The sequence below is a fragment of the Artemia sp. Qi Xiang Cuo genome, chromosome 8 (genome assembly GCF_049724085.1).
Source record: "Artemia sp. Qi Xiang Cuo chromosome 8, ASM4972408v1, whole genome shotgun sequence".
In the NCBI taxonomy this organism is placed as follows: Eukaryota; Metazoa; Arthropoda; class Branchiopoda; order Anostraca; family Artemiidae; genus Artemia; species Artemia sp. Qi Xiang Cuo.
Genome location: NC_142801.1, coordinates 60,518,949 through 60,538,419, shown reverse-complemented (window position 1 = coordinate 60,538,419; position 19,471 = coordinate 60,518,949). Strand labels below are relative to the sequence as shown.

Sequence of the window (19,471 nt, the reverse complement as noted above, 5' to 3'; positions counted from 1 at the left end):
TTACCTTGTGAAATTTCAAAGCAGCAAAAAACTGACCTAGATTTCTTTTTCAGCTAACATAGTAAAACTATTTTTCAGTTTATATGTTACCAACGATCAAACTGAAACGCATATCTTACCATTAGGAATGGGGAGAGGGTGCCAATGGGGAGTTGGTGCCAGGAACAATGGTTCCTGGTGGCAAAGAAAATAGGAATTCTAGAAGTTTATTTTGAAAAGTGTGATAAATCTTCTTTCCCTGATTGCCAAAAAGTAATAATACCACAAATTTTTTTAGGGGGGGGGGGGTTCTACCAGGAATTCTGTTTTTTTATAAAATCTAATCGAAGTATTTTTCTTGGTCTTCTATTGACAGTTTTTTTTGGGGTAGGGGGCGCTCCCTGATATCCTCTCTAGTGATGCTTACGTAATGAAAGCTTATAAAACATCTTCTACAAATACCGGTATGCTAAATATATATAGATAATTTTGGAGACCACACTGCCTTTCCATGACGATAAAATAAAAGTTCAAAGTAGGGATAAAATCCTTTTTAATAGGCAGTGTATAATAAATTTCACAAAAAATACCAGATATTTCAATCTGGAGTGACCGTCATCAGTAGTAAAACTAAACTTAAGTTTTATCCTATTTTGAACTTTTATTTTATATGCTAAATATCTTCTCAACCTCCCCCCCCCTGGGCAAGTAATTCTTGGGCCAATAGGAAATACGGTTTAATTGACCCCAATGCTGCCATCGGCAAATGCATTGCAGCTTACAATAGGAGAATAAATGGACACCCATGGGGTTCCATTTTAAAACAACAGGTCTTTCACGTTTACTGTTTTTGTGTTTGTTATATATACTGTATGGTTCTTTGATTTATTGTTATGCTTGTGTGCTTATTCCATAAATTTTTTCTTGTAATAACTGACGAGGTATAAACCTAATATCAGTACCAAGTAAGGTTGTAGCGCTTGTAATACTCGAACGACTGAAAAAAGCACTTGATCCGTATCTTAGAGAAGAGCAACATGGCTTTCGGACAGGTAGATCTTGTTCAGATCTTATATTCGCGCTCAGGACTCTGATAGAAGAAGCAAATGAGTGGTCCAACAAAATATACATGCTCTTCATTGATTATGAAAAGGCCTTCGAATCCGTGGACTGTGACACACTCTGAGTAATTCAACGGTATTATGGTGTCCCCAAGAAAATAATAAGTTTGATCATGGCCTTTTATGAAAATACAAATGTTGCATAAAGACAGAGAATGGAACAACTAGCTACTTCAAAATTATGTCAGGAGTGCGACAGAGATGCGTTTTATCACCCTTTTTATTTATAATTTTAATGGATTATGTTTTAAGACAAGCGGCTGGCTTTGGAATAACAGTCGGAAATAAAATCCTCTCGGACCTTGACTTTGCTGTTGATGTGGTACTTCTGGAAATGACAAAGCAGCGACTCCGGGAGCTCCTTTACAAAGTGAGCGTTAAAGCGGATAAATTCGGCCTAAACATCAGGATAGACAAGACTAAATCAATGGCAACATCAGGCTCGCCAGTCGAGCTCCTTTGCGAAAATCGCAGAGTCGAACAAGTCCATGAATTTAAGTACCTCGGAAGGTGGGTCGATTACACAGGAAAAGTGCAAAACGAGGTCAAGCAAAGAATTGGCATGGCAAACGCTGCTTTAAACAAACTTAAGCCAGTATGGAAATCAAAGAAGTACTCGCTTGCACTAAGGCTGCGACTTCTTAATAGCAACGTTTTGTCCGTGCTATTGTATGCCAGTGAGTGCTGGAAACTAGATGTTGGGACAGAAAAAAGACTCACAGCTTTCGAAAATATGCGCTTGAGACGCGTACTGAATTATCGGTTGGCGTCAAAGAGTCAGCAACATTTGAGGTCCGCAAAAGAACTGGCCAGCCGCTTATTACTGAAGTGATTAAGAAGAAGAGATGGAGCTATCTTGGCCACGTCCTTCGGATGGAGGACTTAAGAATCCCGAACCAGGTTCAACATTGGCAGCCGTGTGGGCGTCGTTAGAGGGGAAGACCGAGAAACACGCTCAGACGCACATACGATCGTGATCTCCGCAGCGCTCACACATCACTACAACCTCAGTGGGAAGATGTACTTGCCACAGCGCCAATACGTAACGTTTACCGAGGCTTCGTCGATGCCCTATGCGCCCCAGATGGCTCCGGAGGACCTAAATAACTAAGTAAGTAAGTTGTTTTATTCGTGCTTCTCTATGTGCTTGTTTTATTGGCTTGTGCTGTCATTTTCTGGTTTATTACTATGCTTGTGCGATTGTTCTATGAGTTTTAATTTCGTTTTATTTGTCATTATCCGTCTTTTTCTTTTGCTTTTTCTTTTCTTCTTCTTTTTTTCTTTTTTTTTCTTATACTCCGTTCATCACTGAATGAAATGAATTTTTCGGATTTCCAGCCAAAAAGCCAAATTTTATGTCGGTTAACATAGCACTTTTTGAAATTTCACAACCAAAATCTAGTAAAAACAAAGTCTAAAAATAATAGTTTTTGGCTTTTATTGTATTGACTCCAAACACATTAACAAGAAATACAATCAACACTATTAGAAAATTATAATATTATTGAAAATTCAACAACCGAATTTTAGAACACAGCAAGCAAATATAAAAAATAGCACCGTTTTTTATGCGTGGCACATTAACAGAATTCGATTATTTTGTTTTTGAATAATTCCCGAAATATGATAATAAGCAATAATCTATTATGAATCTTAAAATTTACAATAATAAAAAAAAAATGAATGAAATATTATGTACAGACTTCTACTACAATAACATCAATATCATCAAATATCCAAGTGTAAAACAGTATATGCTAATCTTTATTTAACCAACTTTCAATATCAACAACAGTGGCGTCAATTGGGGATGGGGGAGGCTTTCAACACCCTAGCTTTTCTTCTCCTCCTCCCTATAAATAAAAGAAATGCCTTTTAATGGTGTATTTTCATTAAAAGTGCATTTTTTTAAATTATTTTCATTGAATAAAAATTTAAAAAACGCACAAATTTGCACACCCTAGACATTGAAAAAATACATTTAACCCAACCCCCTCCCTCCCACCATACATTTTTGTAGATCGAAGCCATTGAGCAACATATGTACTCATTTGTTACTCTTGTACTGTTACTCTTGTACTCCTTTATTCAAAGAACACTCTCTTAATAAAGATTATCAAACACCCTTTTGAGAAATAACAGGATTTGTCAGGACGAAAACGAAGACAAAGCGAAAAAAACTGAATCCGATAAAAACATCAAGTAATAACATATTTTATAAGATTATTTTATGTTTTTTGTTATATTTAGTTGCGTCATTTCTTTCTTTTATCCCAAAACTAAGGAAAACGCATGACGTGCTATGCACGAAATGAGTGAAAACTGAAAACCATATCGAGCCATCTATAATAAGTAAAAAGTATTGCCATCTATCTTCACATGTGTTCCATAAAAAATATCCACGTCTTAATCAGCGGTTATTCAAAGCTTTCTATTGATACTCGCGATCGAAGGAAAGCTGCTGATCGATATCTTCGTTTGGTATGAATTAATTAGACTTAGAAAGCTAATCCAGCCTGCAAGTGGAAAGTGCCCCTGGCTAGTTGTTTTAGCGCTAAATTCAAGTTATTACCCTCATGACTAAACAACCTGTGTATCTGAATATTTTCCTTAATTGTAAATCAGTAACTTTATCAAATGAATAATGTTCGAGGAAATCGCTGAAAAGCGTAATCAAGACCAAAGTAAATCAAATTTATTGAGTTAATTTGATTATAGCAGTAGAAGCAGGGTCATTTTTTTTTTTTTTTTTTTTTTTTATAATTCGCTTTTGGGCCATTATAAAACTCCCAAATTCAAAAACTTTACCAAATTTCTGGGCACTTTTTATTCGAATTATAAGATTATTTTTTTTAATTATTGTCACCACTCTGAAAAAAATTACTTCGTATGCGCCTGCTCAGATGTTGTCCCTTAAGGACAAAAGGGTCTTTGAAAAATAATTTTTCTGTTTTTTGTTCTTCAAGGTCCGATGTGAAATTTCATCTAACATAAGTTCATCTTCTTCTTATAAGAAGGTACCAAATTTCGTATTTTTAAAGCATCTATATTTTCACAAATAAATTTTAACTCTTTATAGTTACTTTAATTTCATGGGAAAAGGTATAGTACGAGTGTCTTAAATACGATATGATGATACGCAATGTACAGCTAAAATACACAAAAGCCCCAAATAAGAAATTTACCAGAATATAATTATCACTTTAAATTTATTTATTACCTGCTTTTAATTTAGAATTAAGTAATCCTTTATTTTATTTCAAATGCATATTCTGCTTGTCTGAACAATTTTCCTTTCATACCTTTCAGATTTTTGGCGAAAAATATATGCGTCTGAATGACCTACTATAGCATTCATTCCAAAAGCCCCCCTCACCCCCCTGGTTCCTCCACTGAATCCAAGTGGCCTGCGGTGTTGAGAGGATAATTTAACCATAACTAATTTTGATTGCAACATGAGATGGCCTTATTGCCAAAAATTTAGCAGAATCACCATGTCGAAGAGAAAATGTATCTTCAAAATGGGGCATAAAACCACCACTTGAAATGGCCACTTGTTGGCCCATTTTATCGCCAAAATGGTAGTGAAACCTCCATATCGTGTATCTCTTTTGCTAACCAGGGGTTTCTCCCTGCATTTCAAGGTTGGCCGCGCTGAACTAAGATAATACACAAATATTATTGCACAGTGGGTATGGGTTCTGGAGTATATACCATTGACCTATAGCCATTTGGGTATTGCCTCAAAACACCACTAGGTATCCTTTGTAAATATTCTGTCCCTGTTGGGCGTCTGGGCGCTGCGCCATGGGCGAACCCCCGTCTATAATTATCTGTTGGTATTGGAGACATTGCTGATTCGGTGCTTGAGCCTAAAAGGAAACATAAAAAAAAATATTTTCTTAACAATAAAAATTTAATTTAATTCAAAATGCAAAAAATTTTTAGACTACACTGCCTTTCTATTTACAAATATAACAAATAAAATATAGTAAAACGGCTATAATATTTCAAATAAGACAATAGAAAAATAACTTTTTTTAAAAATGTTATTGAAAATATCATGAATATTTGGTGCTATTGCATGGTGAACGTTTTATATTGGACATTATTAAGATGTGAGTTTTTTATCGCTTGTGTTTCTTTTCTGTTCTTTATATGTTTTATTTAAGTTAGTTTCATTTTTTCCCCGCTGATAAAGATTTCCGGACGTAAAACTGATTGTCGGACTTTTATTATTAGTGAAAAAAAAGTTTTTTTTTGTTATTTACCACTTTCTTATTTGAAATATTATACCTGTTTTTCTCAGTTTTCGTTTCGTGTAAAGAAGGCATGACTTCAATTAGATGCTACTGAGTTAGGATCCACTAGTACGTAGATTTCTGCTCAGAGAGAGAGCAGAGCTACGTCTTCATTTGCCCTATTTGGGTGAAGTTAACCAAGTGCAGTCAAAACTGACGACCATTTAATACGTGTCTTCTTAGAGTTGGACCAGAACCACCCTACTTGGGGTTCCATGATTGTTTACCCGACTTAATGCCACATGGCCAGCTTTTTCTGAAAAGGTAAATGAAGAAATCTCTTATTCAACAAAATTGAAAAATGAAACACGCTATCTTATATCCCTTCTTTCGCGTTTCAATATAAAATTAATGTCACCAACTTCATCTACAATGGGTCAGTCTACAATAGAACCCTAAAACAACAACTAAATTATTTGTCAAGTATGGTAAAAATGAAGACAAGTGGCAGACTGGTCGAATGAATAGGTGGCAGCAGCTTATTTTAACCTTGTCCTTAATTTGAGGTCAATACTTTTTAACAGATGGTAATTAACGCTTTAAAAACGACACTCTCATTGCAACACTTTTAGGTAGGCTTATTGTTAACCTACCATCGTTGAGGTGACGTTTCAGTGTAGAGAATATCTGTTCGATTATTCTTCAAGAACGCTTATAAAATAAGAAAAGAAAGCTGAAGCATTAGTAACGTTAGTTAGCATTGTTAAATCAAGCAGCTTGGGATTAGGTCATTTCAAGTCAAGCAACTGAGCCAATCAATCAAGTTAGTTAACATCATCAAATCATGCAGCTTAGCATCAAGTCACTCAATTTGCCCTGGAATACTGAAGAGGCTGGTAGAAAATGAGCAGACCCTAAAGTTCCATCACTATTTTTTTTTCCGTGGTGCTCTAGCAGAACATACCATGGGTTTGATCGCCATTCGAGCTGTCAACCCGTGGATATCAGGATAATAAAGCTAGGATAACAGGATGGTGTGGAACAACTTCAAATAGCATTACGGAGCCTTTTTCTTTCGTGATACAATGAATTCCGAAAGGTACCTCACCATTTTGATATTAAAAATCTGGACAATTGCCAATACCTCAGAGAATATTGTAATTTGATTCTCATAGAGGAAGGAGCTCCTGCGTAATTTACTGTTAATGTACATCAATGACTCAGGTCAACTTGTTAGGTCTGTTAAGTCAACTTGGTGTAATTGACTGGCTGGCTAGAAGCCATTACGTCTTGGATTTCTTTTTTGCGAAAATGGATAAGGATCAAGCTTACTTAACGAAAATAATTTGAAAAAACTAGAAGAACGACTAGCAAAGGATCTTCTAAACATTCCATAAGAGACACTGAGAAAATCCAACTGGCTAAATTTCGGTAAGGCTTGGGAAGCTACATATGAATGTCAGTGCTTACATCACATTATATATAAAACCTCATGCTGTGCATTTTTTTTCACATTCAATTTTGTAAAAATATTAGTCACAAATAGCTTGTTATATTTTAAAATAGGGTCTGAATTTTAAGTTATCCTTTTAAAAAAAAGGCCCTCCCCCACATAATACTCTCCGTAAAAGAGATTACTGTTTTATGTCCCAGCTTCGATTCGTAAAATTTGGGCAATATTTGAAAATAAACGTTAATTTACATTATCAAGTTTTTCGGAATCTCAACCATACTTTGGCTTTTACTCGCACTATAAGAGAAAAAAAAAAAAAAAAAAAAAAAAAAAACAATAGAAAGTCTGACCATGTCTAGAATTAATTGATTTTTAAATTTAAACTCAAATTTTTATGGTCTTTTACAAAACAGGGTGTTGAGATAAATAAACAAGTGAGACTGTACTGTATTACAATGCACAAACGACATAATATTTTTGTTTTAGACAATAAAAAACCCCATGGATTAAGAGAAGTTGTATTGTTCTTTAAGTGCACTTCTTGTGATTATTTAATTTTCTTTTGTTAGAAATTCAAGTTCTAGGAAACAGTGAAAAGTTCAAAATAAAAGCAAATTCAACATGAGGATATTGACGGTTCTGGCTTCTCTTGCATCCAGGGCAAATCTTGATTAGCCCCCCCTCCCATGTCTCCCACAAAATTTTCAGGCCCAAAAATTTTTATTTACCAAAAATTCATTTATTAGCACAATTGCTTTCAGTTTATAAATAAATTAGTAATTTATGTTTCATTTTCTTTCAGTTTTTGAATAATATTGATTAATTTTACTTAAATATTATAATTATCATTATTTTATTATTGTTTACATTATTCTGAGTTTATTAATCAATAGCTGATTCATTAATTATTTTCATTTATTAATTGCGCCCTCTACTTCATTTTAATAAAAATTAAATCACAAAATGATTTTAACCGTTAGATTATTTATTTGAAATTTTGAGCCCCTAAAATTCCTCTGCTCGGGACAAGTGCTCCCTCTGTCCCACTTCTAAAGCCGCCTCTGCATGAGGATAACTTTGATTTTTCTTAGAGGAGGATGAAAAAAACCTGACACCCTCGTTGAGAGAGGGACGAAGAGATTGAAGAAAAATATGTAATTAAAAAAAAAAAAAAAAACGTTGGCATCTACTTAACAATCAAACAGATATTCACTGAATCAGTTTACAAATTTTGGTGTACCATATCACGACCCAGGAAGTCGTAGGCAAGTGCAGGTGCGAGGGCAGGTAGCTCAAGGAGAATGGCCCAAATAATTTTAAAAAAAATAGAGAGAAAGAAAACGTGAAGTCTATGAAGTTTAAGAATTTATTAAAAAAAATTTTAATTTCACTAGGAAATCGTGAAATTTTCATAGCTTAACGAACCATTGAAAAACTGGAAAAAATTAAAGGAGTTTCGAGACGTAAATGCGCATACACAAAGAACCCCCAACATCTACGTCTACGTTTATTCCAGAGATATGTCCCAATGGAACCAACATTTGTACTCATAAAAATACCCCATGGGGCAAGCTATTTTATGTGGAAGAAAAAGGTATAGAGTTTTAGAAAATGATTATGAATAACATAGATTAAACAGTTTTTATTGTTCTTTTTTTGTTAGCCCTAAAGGGAAAAGGCAATCAAATGCTCAATCTTCCCCAACCCTCTGTGGTTACCCAAGGTGTACACAGAGAGATGTTATGTATTAATGATTGGAAAATAAATGAAGCTGAATGTGTCCAATAAGTATGAAAAGGACCTTTGAATGCTGCATGTATTTAAAGCTTCAAACCAGACGGTGGTGTCAATTGGGAGAGGGGAGGAGGGGGCAGTTAAACACTTGCCTCCCCTAGTTTTTTTACCCTTACCCCGTAGATTCTCCTCTCATTTCGAAAACACTCTTTTTTTGTTATTTTTGTTGAAAACATCCTTGCTTTGGTGCTTCCACTGAATATAATCGAAAAAAATTCCTCTCCTAGATTTTGAAATAAAATACATTTTGCACCCCCTTCCATAATTTTTGTGAATTGGTGCCAATGAAACCAGGGATCGACAAAGAGTCAATCGCGTGCTACTGGTGGCTCAAAGGGAAATTCTTGACACATCGCTTGGGTTGGCTAATCTAACTTGCGCTATTCATATCAGACCGATGACTCACGAACTGAGTCATCAGTTTACATGAACTGAGTCATGTGCGATTCTTAATTGATAACTATTTGCAAGTCCCAGCCTTGGAAATAGTTAACCATTAAAATAGTATTCTGTACTTGTTTCTTTGATTTTGTGTTGTAGATTTCAAGGTAGGGTTTATGGTTGAGATTGTTTATGTTATGCTAATATAGGCTGGGACTATGCTGCCATTTTTAAATCCAAGAAAGTTCTTACCAGGGTTCGAGTTGGAGTTAGAGCTGCGCTATATTTGGTGTCAAGTAAGGTCTGTTTAATGCAAAAAGATCTATTTGAATTCAAGTTATAAGTTCTAGTAAATAAGGTCTAAAATCAGTATCTTCGTATCTGCCACTCGATGTCCATTCATGTGGTGTAGCATGTGTATATGTAGCATGTGGTGTCATTTAGTGTGTGAACTTGATTGATGCTATTTTATTTCTCTTATGTTTTAAGCATTTTTTGGACTGACGTTTTTGTTCTAGTAATGGCGGGTTGCAGTAAAACAACGAAAAACTTTTTTTTTTCATTTTTAATGGGAAACATACTACTTTTTACCCAGGGAAATAACAAAATGTGTAGGCTTACTTTCTAACAGATTTCTACTTTGAAACAGAATTTCATCAGTGGGACTATTCAGGTATTCAATCAATGCAACTGTGTGACCATACAGTTATAACAAAGAACTGAACCAATGAATTGTAATTGTAGTTCCGCTACTTAAAACTGACAATTTTACAGTTCTTTTACCCTCCAGCTGACATTGTGGATACAACTCAGCGTGCCTTCTTCTGTAAGAGGGGCTTTTGCCGATTTACAAATAAAAAAAAGAGCTGGTGAAAGTTGTACCACTTCAAGGAAATACTATAGGACATAATATTTATTTACTTTTGCAAAAGCTCATCAATTCTGAAAATATGCCAATACAAAAGTTTGTGGGTTTGGCAACCAATAAAGCTTCTGCGATAGTAGGTCGCCAAACAAAGACCAAAATTTTGGACTTCAAGACTTCAAACCAAACCAAATCTTTAGTAGATTGCCAAACCAAACCAAAACCATCGGTAAACAGCATTCCCACGAAACACCCTGAAATATCGGACGAGAATAAGAAATCAAATCATGTTATGGCGTTCCTAGTACACAGTGCTTCCTTTCTCCTGAAAAAACGGGAGGCCAAATCAAGTCATGGTAGAACGCCATGAAGAGGGACGTCGAACCACTAAGCGGGCTCCAGAAACATGGCTACATGTGGAGCAGGCCGCGGCTTGAAATCACTCGTCCACAGATAGAGGACAGATCCACTGTATACTGTGGCGTCTTTTTTTCCAGATATGATACATATTTCATACCACGCGTATAGGGTCTGAGCAAATACGTCACAAGCTTAGTTCAGTTGCTGCCTGGCAAAAACAGGATTTTCCATAGGTATACTGTGATATGTACATCAGAATCACGCATGCGCCAAGGCGGAGTATGAATCTTTGTTTGGTTTTAAATGTGTTTCACTTTTTTTAACGGAGAGTATTACCTTTGTCGATACTGTATATTCTCTCTACTGTGGACAGATCACAGTTGGGCTGAATGGTGTGTGCGTCGTCTTAACTTAGGTAAGTAAAAGGTAGAAGAAGGGAGAAGGGATCCATGCAAGCTCTGTGTCGTAACGACAACTGAAGCAGAAATTTGCCATCGACAAACGACGAGATCCTACATACAGTGTCAGTTCTAACACGAAAATGCTACATTTTCCAATAATTGCGACAAATACTTTATGAAGCTTCTCGTACTACAATAGAACCCTAAAACAACAACTAAATTATTTGTCAAGTATGGTAAAAATGAAGACAAGTGGCAGACTGGTCGAATGAATAGGTGGCAGCACCTTATTTTAACCTTGTCTTTAATTTTAGGTCAATACTTTTTAACAGATGGTAATTAACGCTTTAAAAACGACACTCTCATTTCAACACTTTTAGGTAGGCTTATTGTTAACCTATCATCGTTGAGGTGACGTTTCAGTGTAGAGAATATCTGTTCGATTATTCTTCAAGAACGCTTATAAAATAAGCAAAGAAAGCTGAAGCATTAGTAACGTTAGTTAGCATTGTTAAATCAAGCAGCTTGGGATTAGGTCATTTCAAGTCAAGCAACTGAGTCAATCAATCAAGTTAGTTAACATCATCAAATCATGCAGCTTAGCATCAAGTCACTCAATTTGCCCTGGAATACTGAAGAGGCTGGTAGAAAATGAGCAGAGCCTAAAGTTCCATCGCTATTTTTTTCCGTGGTGCTCTAGCAGAACATACCATGGGTTTGATCGCCATTCGAGCTGTCAACCCGTGGATATCAGGATAATAAAGCTAGGATAACAGGATGGTGTGGAACAACTTCAAATAGCATTACGGAGCCTTTTTCTTTCGTGATACAATGAATTCCGAAAGGTACCTCACCATTTTGATATTAAAAATCTGGACAATTGCCAAGACCTCAGAGAATATTGTAATTTGATTCTCATAGAGGAAGGAGCTCCTGCGTAATTTACTGTTAATGTACATCAATGACTCAGGTCAACTTGTTAGGTCTGTTAAGTCAACTTGGTGTAATTGACTGGCTGGCTAGAAGCCATTACGTCTTGGGTTTCTTTTTTCCGAAAATGGTTAAGGATCAAGCTTACTTAACGAAAACAATTTGAAAAAACTAGAAGAACGACTAGCAAATGATCTTCTAAACATTCCATAAGAGACACTGAGAAAATCCAACTGGTTAAATTTCGGTAAGGCTTGAGAAGCTACATATGAATGTCAGTGCTTATATCATATTATATATAAAACCTCATGCTGTGCATTTTTTTTCACATTCAATTTTGTAAAAATATTAGTCACAAATAGCTTGTTATATTTTAAAATAGGGTCTGAATTTTAAGTTATCCTTTAAAAAAAAGGCCCTCCCCCACATAATACTCTCCGTAAAACAGATTACTGCTTTATGTCCCAGCTTCGATTCGTAAAATTTGGGCAATGTTTGAAAATAAACGTTAATTTACATTATCAAGTTTTTCGGAATCTCAACCATACTTTGGCTTTTACTCGTACTATAAGAGAAAAGAAAAAAAAACAAAAAAAAAACAATAGAAAGTCTGACCATGTCTATAATTAATGGATGTTTAAATTGAAACTCAAAGTTTTATGGTCTTTTACAAAACAGGGTGTTGAGATAAATAAACAAGTGAGACTGTACTGTATTACAATGCACAAACGACATAATATTTTTGTTTTAGACAATAAAAAACCCCATGGATTAAGAGAAGTTGTATTGTTCTTTAAGTGCACTTCTTGTGATTATTTAATTTTCTTTTGTTAGAAATTCAAGTTCTAGGAAACAGTGAAAAGTTCAAAATAAAAGCATATTGAGCATGAGGATATTGACGGTTCTGGCTTCTCTTGCATCCAGGGCAAATCTTGATTAGCGCCCCCTCCCATGTCTCCCACAAAATTTTCAGGCCCAAAAAATTTTCATTCACCAAAAAAATTCATTTATTAGCACAATTGCTTTCAGTTTATAAATAAGATAGTAATTTATGTTTCATATTTTTTCAGTTTTTGAATAATATTGATTATTTTAACTTAAATATTTTAATTATCATTATTTTATTATTGTTTACATTATTCTGAGTCTATTAATCAATAGCTGTTTCATTAATTATTTTCATTTATTAACTGCACCCTTTACTTTATTTTAATAGAGATAAAGTTTCAAAATCACAAAATGATTTTAACCGTTAGATTATTTATTTGAAATTTTGAGCCCCTAAAATTCCTCTGCTCGGGACAAGTGCTCCCTCTGTCCCACTTCTAAAGCCGCCTCTGCATGAGGATAACTTTGATTTTTCTTAGAGGAGGATGAAAAAAACCTGACATACTCGTTGAGAGAGGGACGAAGAGATTGAAGAAAAATATGTAATTAAAAAAAAAAAAAAAAAACGTTGGCATCTACTTAACAATCAAACAGATCTTCACTGAATCAGTTTACAAATTTTGGTGTACCATATCACGACCCAGGAAGTCGTAGGCAAGTGCAGGTGCGAGGGGATGTAGCTCAAGGAGAATGGCACAAATAATTTAAAAAAAAATAGAGAGAAAGAAAACGTGAAGTCTATGAAGTTTAAGAATTTATTAAAAAATATTTTTTTAATTTCACTAGGAAATCGTGAAATTTTCATAGCTTAACGAACCATTGAAAAATTGGAAAAAATTAAAGGAGTTTCGAGACGTAAATGCGCATACACAAAGAACCCCCAACATCTACGCGGCCCTCCAAAGGTAAAAGTACGTATCTACACTTTTCATTATTTCGATAAATCACGGCTCAAAGTTTGAGTACTTTTGAGAATTTCAAATACGGTTTACGGTGAAACTGGACACTGGCTAATTCTGGAAATTAGTTAAATAGGTAAACAAATATGGGGATTTCATATTTTTAAGTAAAATTTTCTATTATTACTGCCCCGAAGCCTGAAACAGTAGATACGTACTTTTACCATTGGACCGTTACTCATATAAAGAGGCGCTCTCAAAAGGTAAAAGTGCGTATATGACATATACGTACTTTTACCTTTGACTCGAGACTCGAATTCGAATGAAGTCCCAAAGGTAAAAGTCTGTATAAAACATAAAACGCACTTTTACTCTGCCCAAAACCCCGTATCTATGACGTATACCGAAGGTAAAACCACGTATGAAGCATGTACAACAAGTCATTTTTTTATTCAAATAATTAGAAGTTAAAAAATAAAAAAAATAAAAAGAAATCACTGAAATACTGCAGGCAGCTAAGAAACACAGCCGTGCTTCAGCAAATCGACAGAAGCTGTTGATGAAGGCATAGTGCGCCAAAATGTACGGCGATTCTCATTCATAAAAGGTACAAGTTTTTCTAAGATGGCCTTTTTCTTTTCTGGCTTTACCCCCCTTGCGCCAAGAATCGGATCTGGCAAAGGATACTTTGCCTCTTTGATTGTACTAACCAGTTTTTTTGGCACAAAACTTAGACTCTTTTCTTCACCCTCAGGGCTAGTTTTATAGAACAGTTCTGTTTTTCCCTTCTTAAAACAGACCTCACTGAACTCATCAATGGTCACGCCCAAGTTCTTCATGACGATGCCAGGAGCTTTTAAGCTTTTCCACTGGCAAAAGTCTTCTATGTCCATTTTCACGGCTTTCGTGAATTTTCTACTTTTTTCTATGGTGTCGCACAAATCCTCAAAGTCAAGAACATCCCTTTTTCGAATTCGAGACTCAATCGATCCGTGTATGGAGTCAGCCCCCATGTGCGTATGGCCTTTCACTAGATACTTGATACGAATCGTTTCAGGTCCTCCTTCACTGTTGACTATCAGTACAAATTCACTAAAAATTGTCCAATTTTTGTTCTGGGCACAGCAATTGTCAGTATAAAAAATGAAGTGCAAGATATCCCTATTCATCTTTAAGACCTTGTGGAAGGCACTACCTATATCAGGTGCATCACGTCCTTGTCGAGATTCGTTCCAAACAACGCAAAGGTTCTGGTTTTGTTGGGTGGCCTTAACGGGGGCAAACGTCTCATTAAAACACACGAGTCTTGATAGAAAAAAGGCCTCCTTTCTGCTGTGCATGATGGGAAGCAATAACACTTTTTGTAGGTCCACGGTGAACAACATGGTAGTTGAATCTTTTTCGTATTTCTGCTTATCTTCAGAAAATGCTTTTGAAACCTGTTCAACAAGATCTATGTGCTTTCTGTACAGTTCAGTCTCTTTCTCGGTTGCCTCACCATTTGTACCAGGAGTTCTCGCAGCCCCTACTTTCTCTTTTAATAGTGTGCAAATGTCACAGCTGTCACTTTGGGGCATGCACAATGATACTTTCATACCATTAAGAATCTTCCTATATGTCTCATCACAGATTTTATTTGCTGGATATTTTTCATTAAAGTCTTCTGCCATAAATTTGTAGCTCAAATCACGAGAAAGGTACCGAACATTTGGAGCGTGAGCTCGACGATAGTGTGGAATTGCTGGCTGAAAGCTTTCAATGTGCTGCATCACAAGGCTTCGATCAACTTTGTTTGGTGGCCCTGCCACTTTATGGCCCCTTCCGTCCTTGAGCTCATTCCCAAGAGCATCCCTTTCAATTTTTGACTTGATTGTAAAAATCACTCTGTCATTCTTGCCTAATCCTAGACAACCAAGGAATGTAGACTTGCAAACTGGCAAGTTTTCAACTTTTGGGGTAAGTGTGGGGTCGTCATTCGAATTTCTGGGAAGGCTGTACCTAACTGTAGTTTTTTTCTACACGCAGCTTCTGGGGCAATAGTCCTTCTTTTAACTGGTAGGAATGTCAGCAAAGAAGCGAGCCACATTTGTCTTGATTTATATTCTTTGCTCCAACATGTGTCATAAATTTTCCTGAATTCTACACTGGAAAACTTCAAACATGAGTTTGTACATTTGTTAGATTTACAGCCAGGTTCGTCAGGAAATGGATACTTCTTAACATCTCTTTCAAATTTATCTTTTTCTGAGCGAACTAGTTTTGGAGTAAGGTCAACAATAGACCTTCCTTCTCCTCCACCATTTTCTTCACGTCTATTTTCTCTATCTTGTCCCACAGACCTTGCTGCTACAGCGTCAATTACACACATGACATGGTCTGAGGAATCAGGTTCACAAACAGCATTGTTGCTTTCATTAGATGGTTGATTGTCCAAATTTAGCTGGTCATCTTGGGTCTCATAAGCTGCTGCATCCGAAGCCGAATCTTCCAAGGGCAGGAAAGGATCGGTAGGAAAATGGATCAGATTGTACTCTGGATGATCTGATGTAAGATCATTACTGACCGAAAGAGGAACTAAATCTGTAAAGAGCTTTCTCCTCTTCTTCAAAGTTGTCTGCCTTTCGTCATCAGAAGACCCAAATGTCCCTTCAACGTCCTCCCAGTCAATATCAGACTCATCACTATCACCTCTACTTAAATCTTCTTTTTCGAATTCTTCATCAGCACAGTGTTTTAACTGTGCCTTAGTTTTAGCTTCTCCATCAGTGGTGTCCCTTGATCGAGAATGTCCAGAAAAATTGGGTGATATGTCTGTTGTTTGATTTATCTGGATGATTTCTGGGGGGGAACAGGAACTAGCTCCTCGTTGCTCTTCACTGGAAGATGGCAAGTCGGTATTTGAAGTTGATGCCTCATTTGTACTTGCTTGACATGCCAATGTCCTGAAAAATTGGAATTCTAAGAACTTGTTATCAACCTTGATTATCTCAGATGAAAGAGGGGGTTCTAGGGCTATTTTGATACATTTTTTTTGTTTCTAAGGTAAGCAATATTTAGAGGCCCTCAATTTTTTCTCAATGTTGTAATAGTTGACCAAACTAATCCCTGATTATCTCAGATGACAGAGAAGGTTCTAGGGGTTATTTTGATGCATCCCTTGTTTTTTATTTTATTTCAAAGGTAAGTCATGTTTGTAGGCAATACTAAAAAAATGGCTTTAGGTGGTTGGTTGGTAATTTGGTATGACGCTGCTCTCCTGTACTAATTCGACAGCTACATAGCTAGCTGTGTAAACTGGTTGTAGCGGGTCTGTTGTACCTACCTGGTAGTACAGATGGGGTTTTACCAGAGGGTTTAGGCCTACTTGGAGAAAAGGTTCCAAAATAGTATGAAGCAAAATTTTCTTACCTTAAATCTCTTTCCTTTTGTATAACCAACGCTCTCTGTAAATTTAGAAAGCCTCTTGACATTCTATGCCAGTACTCTTTAATAGCTCAGAGTTGCTGGTTGTTCAGCTCTGCTCTGGTAAACAAACAATGATGATTGTGCTGAATCATGACATATACGTACTTTGACCTTTGGTTTCCTTTCTCATTTTAATGTGCCGGCCAAAGGCAAAAGTACGTACCAAGGGTGAAAGTACGTATCTACACAGAGACGTACTTTTACCTTTGGATGCGCCCAGAAATTTTTCAGATACGTACTTTATCCATATGCTATTTCCGTTAATATTTGGACTAGAGCCTTCTTACATATACCATTCGATTCAGCACATTTTTTTTAGTATGGTGGTGGCATTAAGTCGAGAAGTGAAAAATTGTGCATATACGTACTTTTACCTTTGGAGGGCCGTACGTCTACGTCTATTCCAGAGATATGTCCCAATGGAACCAACATTTGTACTCATAAAAATACCCCATGGGGCAAGCTATTTTATGTGGAAGAAAAGGGCATAGAGTTTTGGAAAATGATTATGAATAACATAAATTAAACAGTTTTTATTGTTCATTTTTTGTTAGCCCTAAAGGGAAAAGGCAATCAAATGCTCAATCTTCCCCAACCCTCTGTGGTTACCCAAGGTGTACACAGAGAGATGTTATGTATTAATGATTGGAAAATAAATGAAGCTGAATGTGTCCAATAAGTATGAAAATGACCTTTGAATGCTGCATGTATTTAAAGCTTCAAACCAGACAGTGGTGTCAATTGGAAGAGGGGAGGAGGGGGCAGTTAAACACTTGCCTCCCCTAGTTTTTTTTACCCTTACCCCGTAGATTCTCCTCTCATTTCGAAAACACTCTTATTTTGTTATTTTTGTTGAAAAACATCCTTGCTTTGGTGCTTCCACTGAATATAATCGAAAAAAATTCCTCTCCTAGATTTTGAAATAAAATACATTTTGCACCCCCTTCCATAATTTTTGTGAATTGGTGCCAATGAAACCAGGGATCGACAAAGAGTCAATCGCGTGCTACTGGTAGCTCAAAGGGAAATTCTTGACATATCGCTTGGGTTGGCTAATCTAACTTGCGCTATTCATATCAGACCGATGACTCACGAACTGAGTCATCAGTTTACATGAACTGAGTCATGTGCGATTCTTGATTGATAACAATTTCCAAGTCCCAGCCTTGGAAATAGTTAACCATTAAAATAGTATTCTGTACTTGTTTCTTTGATTTTGTGTTGTAGATTTCAAGGTAGGGTTTATGGTTGAGATTGTTTATGTTATGCTAATATAGGCTGGGACTATACTGCCATTTTTAAATCCAAGAAAGTTCTTGCCAGGGTTCGAGTTGGAGTTCTTTTTCCCTCCAGCTGGCATTGTGGATACAACTCAGCGTGCCTTTTTCTGTAAGAGGGGCTTTTGTCGATTTCCAAATAAAAAAAAAGAGCTGGTGAAAGTTGTACCACTTCAAGGAAATACTATAGGACATAATATCTATTTACTTTTGCAAAAGCTCATCAATTCTGAAAATATGCCAATACAAGAGTTTGTGGGTTTGGCAACCAATAAAGCTCCTGCGATAGTAGGTCGCCAAACAAAGACCAAATTTTTGGACTTCAAGACTTCAAACCAAAACCAAATCTTTAGTAGATCGCCAAACCAAACCAAAACCATCGGTAAACAGCATTCCCACAAAACACCCTGAAATATCGGACCAGAATAAGAAATCAAATCATGCTATGGCTTTCCTAGTACGCAGTGCTTCCTTTCTCCTGAAAAAATGGGAGGCCAGATCAAGTCTTGGTAGAACGCCATGAAGAGGGACGTCGAACCACTGAGCGGGATCCAGAAACATGGCTACATGTAAAGCAGGCCGCGGCTTGAAATCACTCGTCCACAGATAGAGGACAGATCCACTGTATACTGTGGCGTCTTCTTTTTCCAGATATGATACACATTTTATACCACGCGTATAGGGTCCGAGCAAATACGTCACAAGCTTAGTTCAGTTGCTGCCTGGCAAAAACAGGATTTTCCATAGGTATACTGGGATATGTACATCAGAATCACGCATGCGCCAAGGCGGAGTATGAATCTTTGAGTGGTTTTAAATGTGTTTCACTTTTTTTAACGGAGAATATAGCCTTTGTTGATACTGTATATTCTCTGTGTATAGCCTCTGTGTATTTTCTCTGTGTATAGCCTTTGTCGATACTGTGTATATTCTTTGTGTGGTTTTAAATGTGTTTCACTTTTTTTTTTTACGGAGAGTATAGCCTTTGTCGATACTGTATATTCACTGTGTATAGCCTCCGTGTATATTCTCTGTGTATAGCCTTTGTCGATACTGTGTATATTCTTTGTGTGGTTTTAAATGAGTTTCACATTTTTTAACGGAGAGTATAACCTTTGTCGATACTGTATATTTTCTCTACTGTGGACAGATCACTGTTCGGCTGAATTGTCTGTTCGTCGTCTTAACTAAGGTAAGTAGTGGGTAGAAGAAGGGAGGAGGGATCCATGCAAGCTCTGTGTCGTAAAGACAACTGCAGCAGAAATGTGCCATCGACAAACGACGAGATCATACATACAGCGTCAGTTCTGACAAGAAAATGCTACAGTTTCGAATAATTCCGACAGATACTTTATCAAGCCTATCGTCGTTTGTTCACGGCAAATTTATACTAACTGCTTTCGAAAATTTTTGTCTT

At 36.4% G+C, this 19,471-nt stretch overlaps 1 protein-coding gene across 2 annotated transcripts in view; it reads right to left on the bottom strand.

The window, feature by feature from the left end:
* Positions 1 to 2,411: 2,411 nt before the first annotated feature.
* Positions 2,412 to 19,471, bottom strand: part of LOC148949658 (uncharacterized) — a 145,321-nt gene continuing 128,261 nt past the window's right edge. Inside the window, exon 5 of one of the 2 annotated variants that reach the window (XM_089093644.1) lies at positions 2,412 to 4,972. In XM_089093644.1, coding sequence (XP_088949770.1) covers positions 4,779 to 4,972 — 194 coding nt within the window. In that variant the 3' untranslated portion in view covers positions 2,412 to 4,778. The remainder of the gene's footprint in view (positions 4,973 to 19,471) is intronic. The other variant, XM_089093643.1, reaches the window with a different exon arrangement.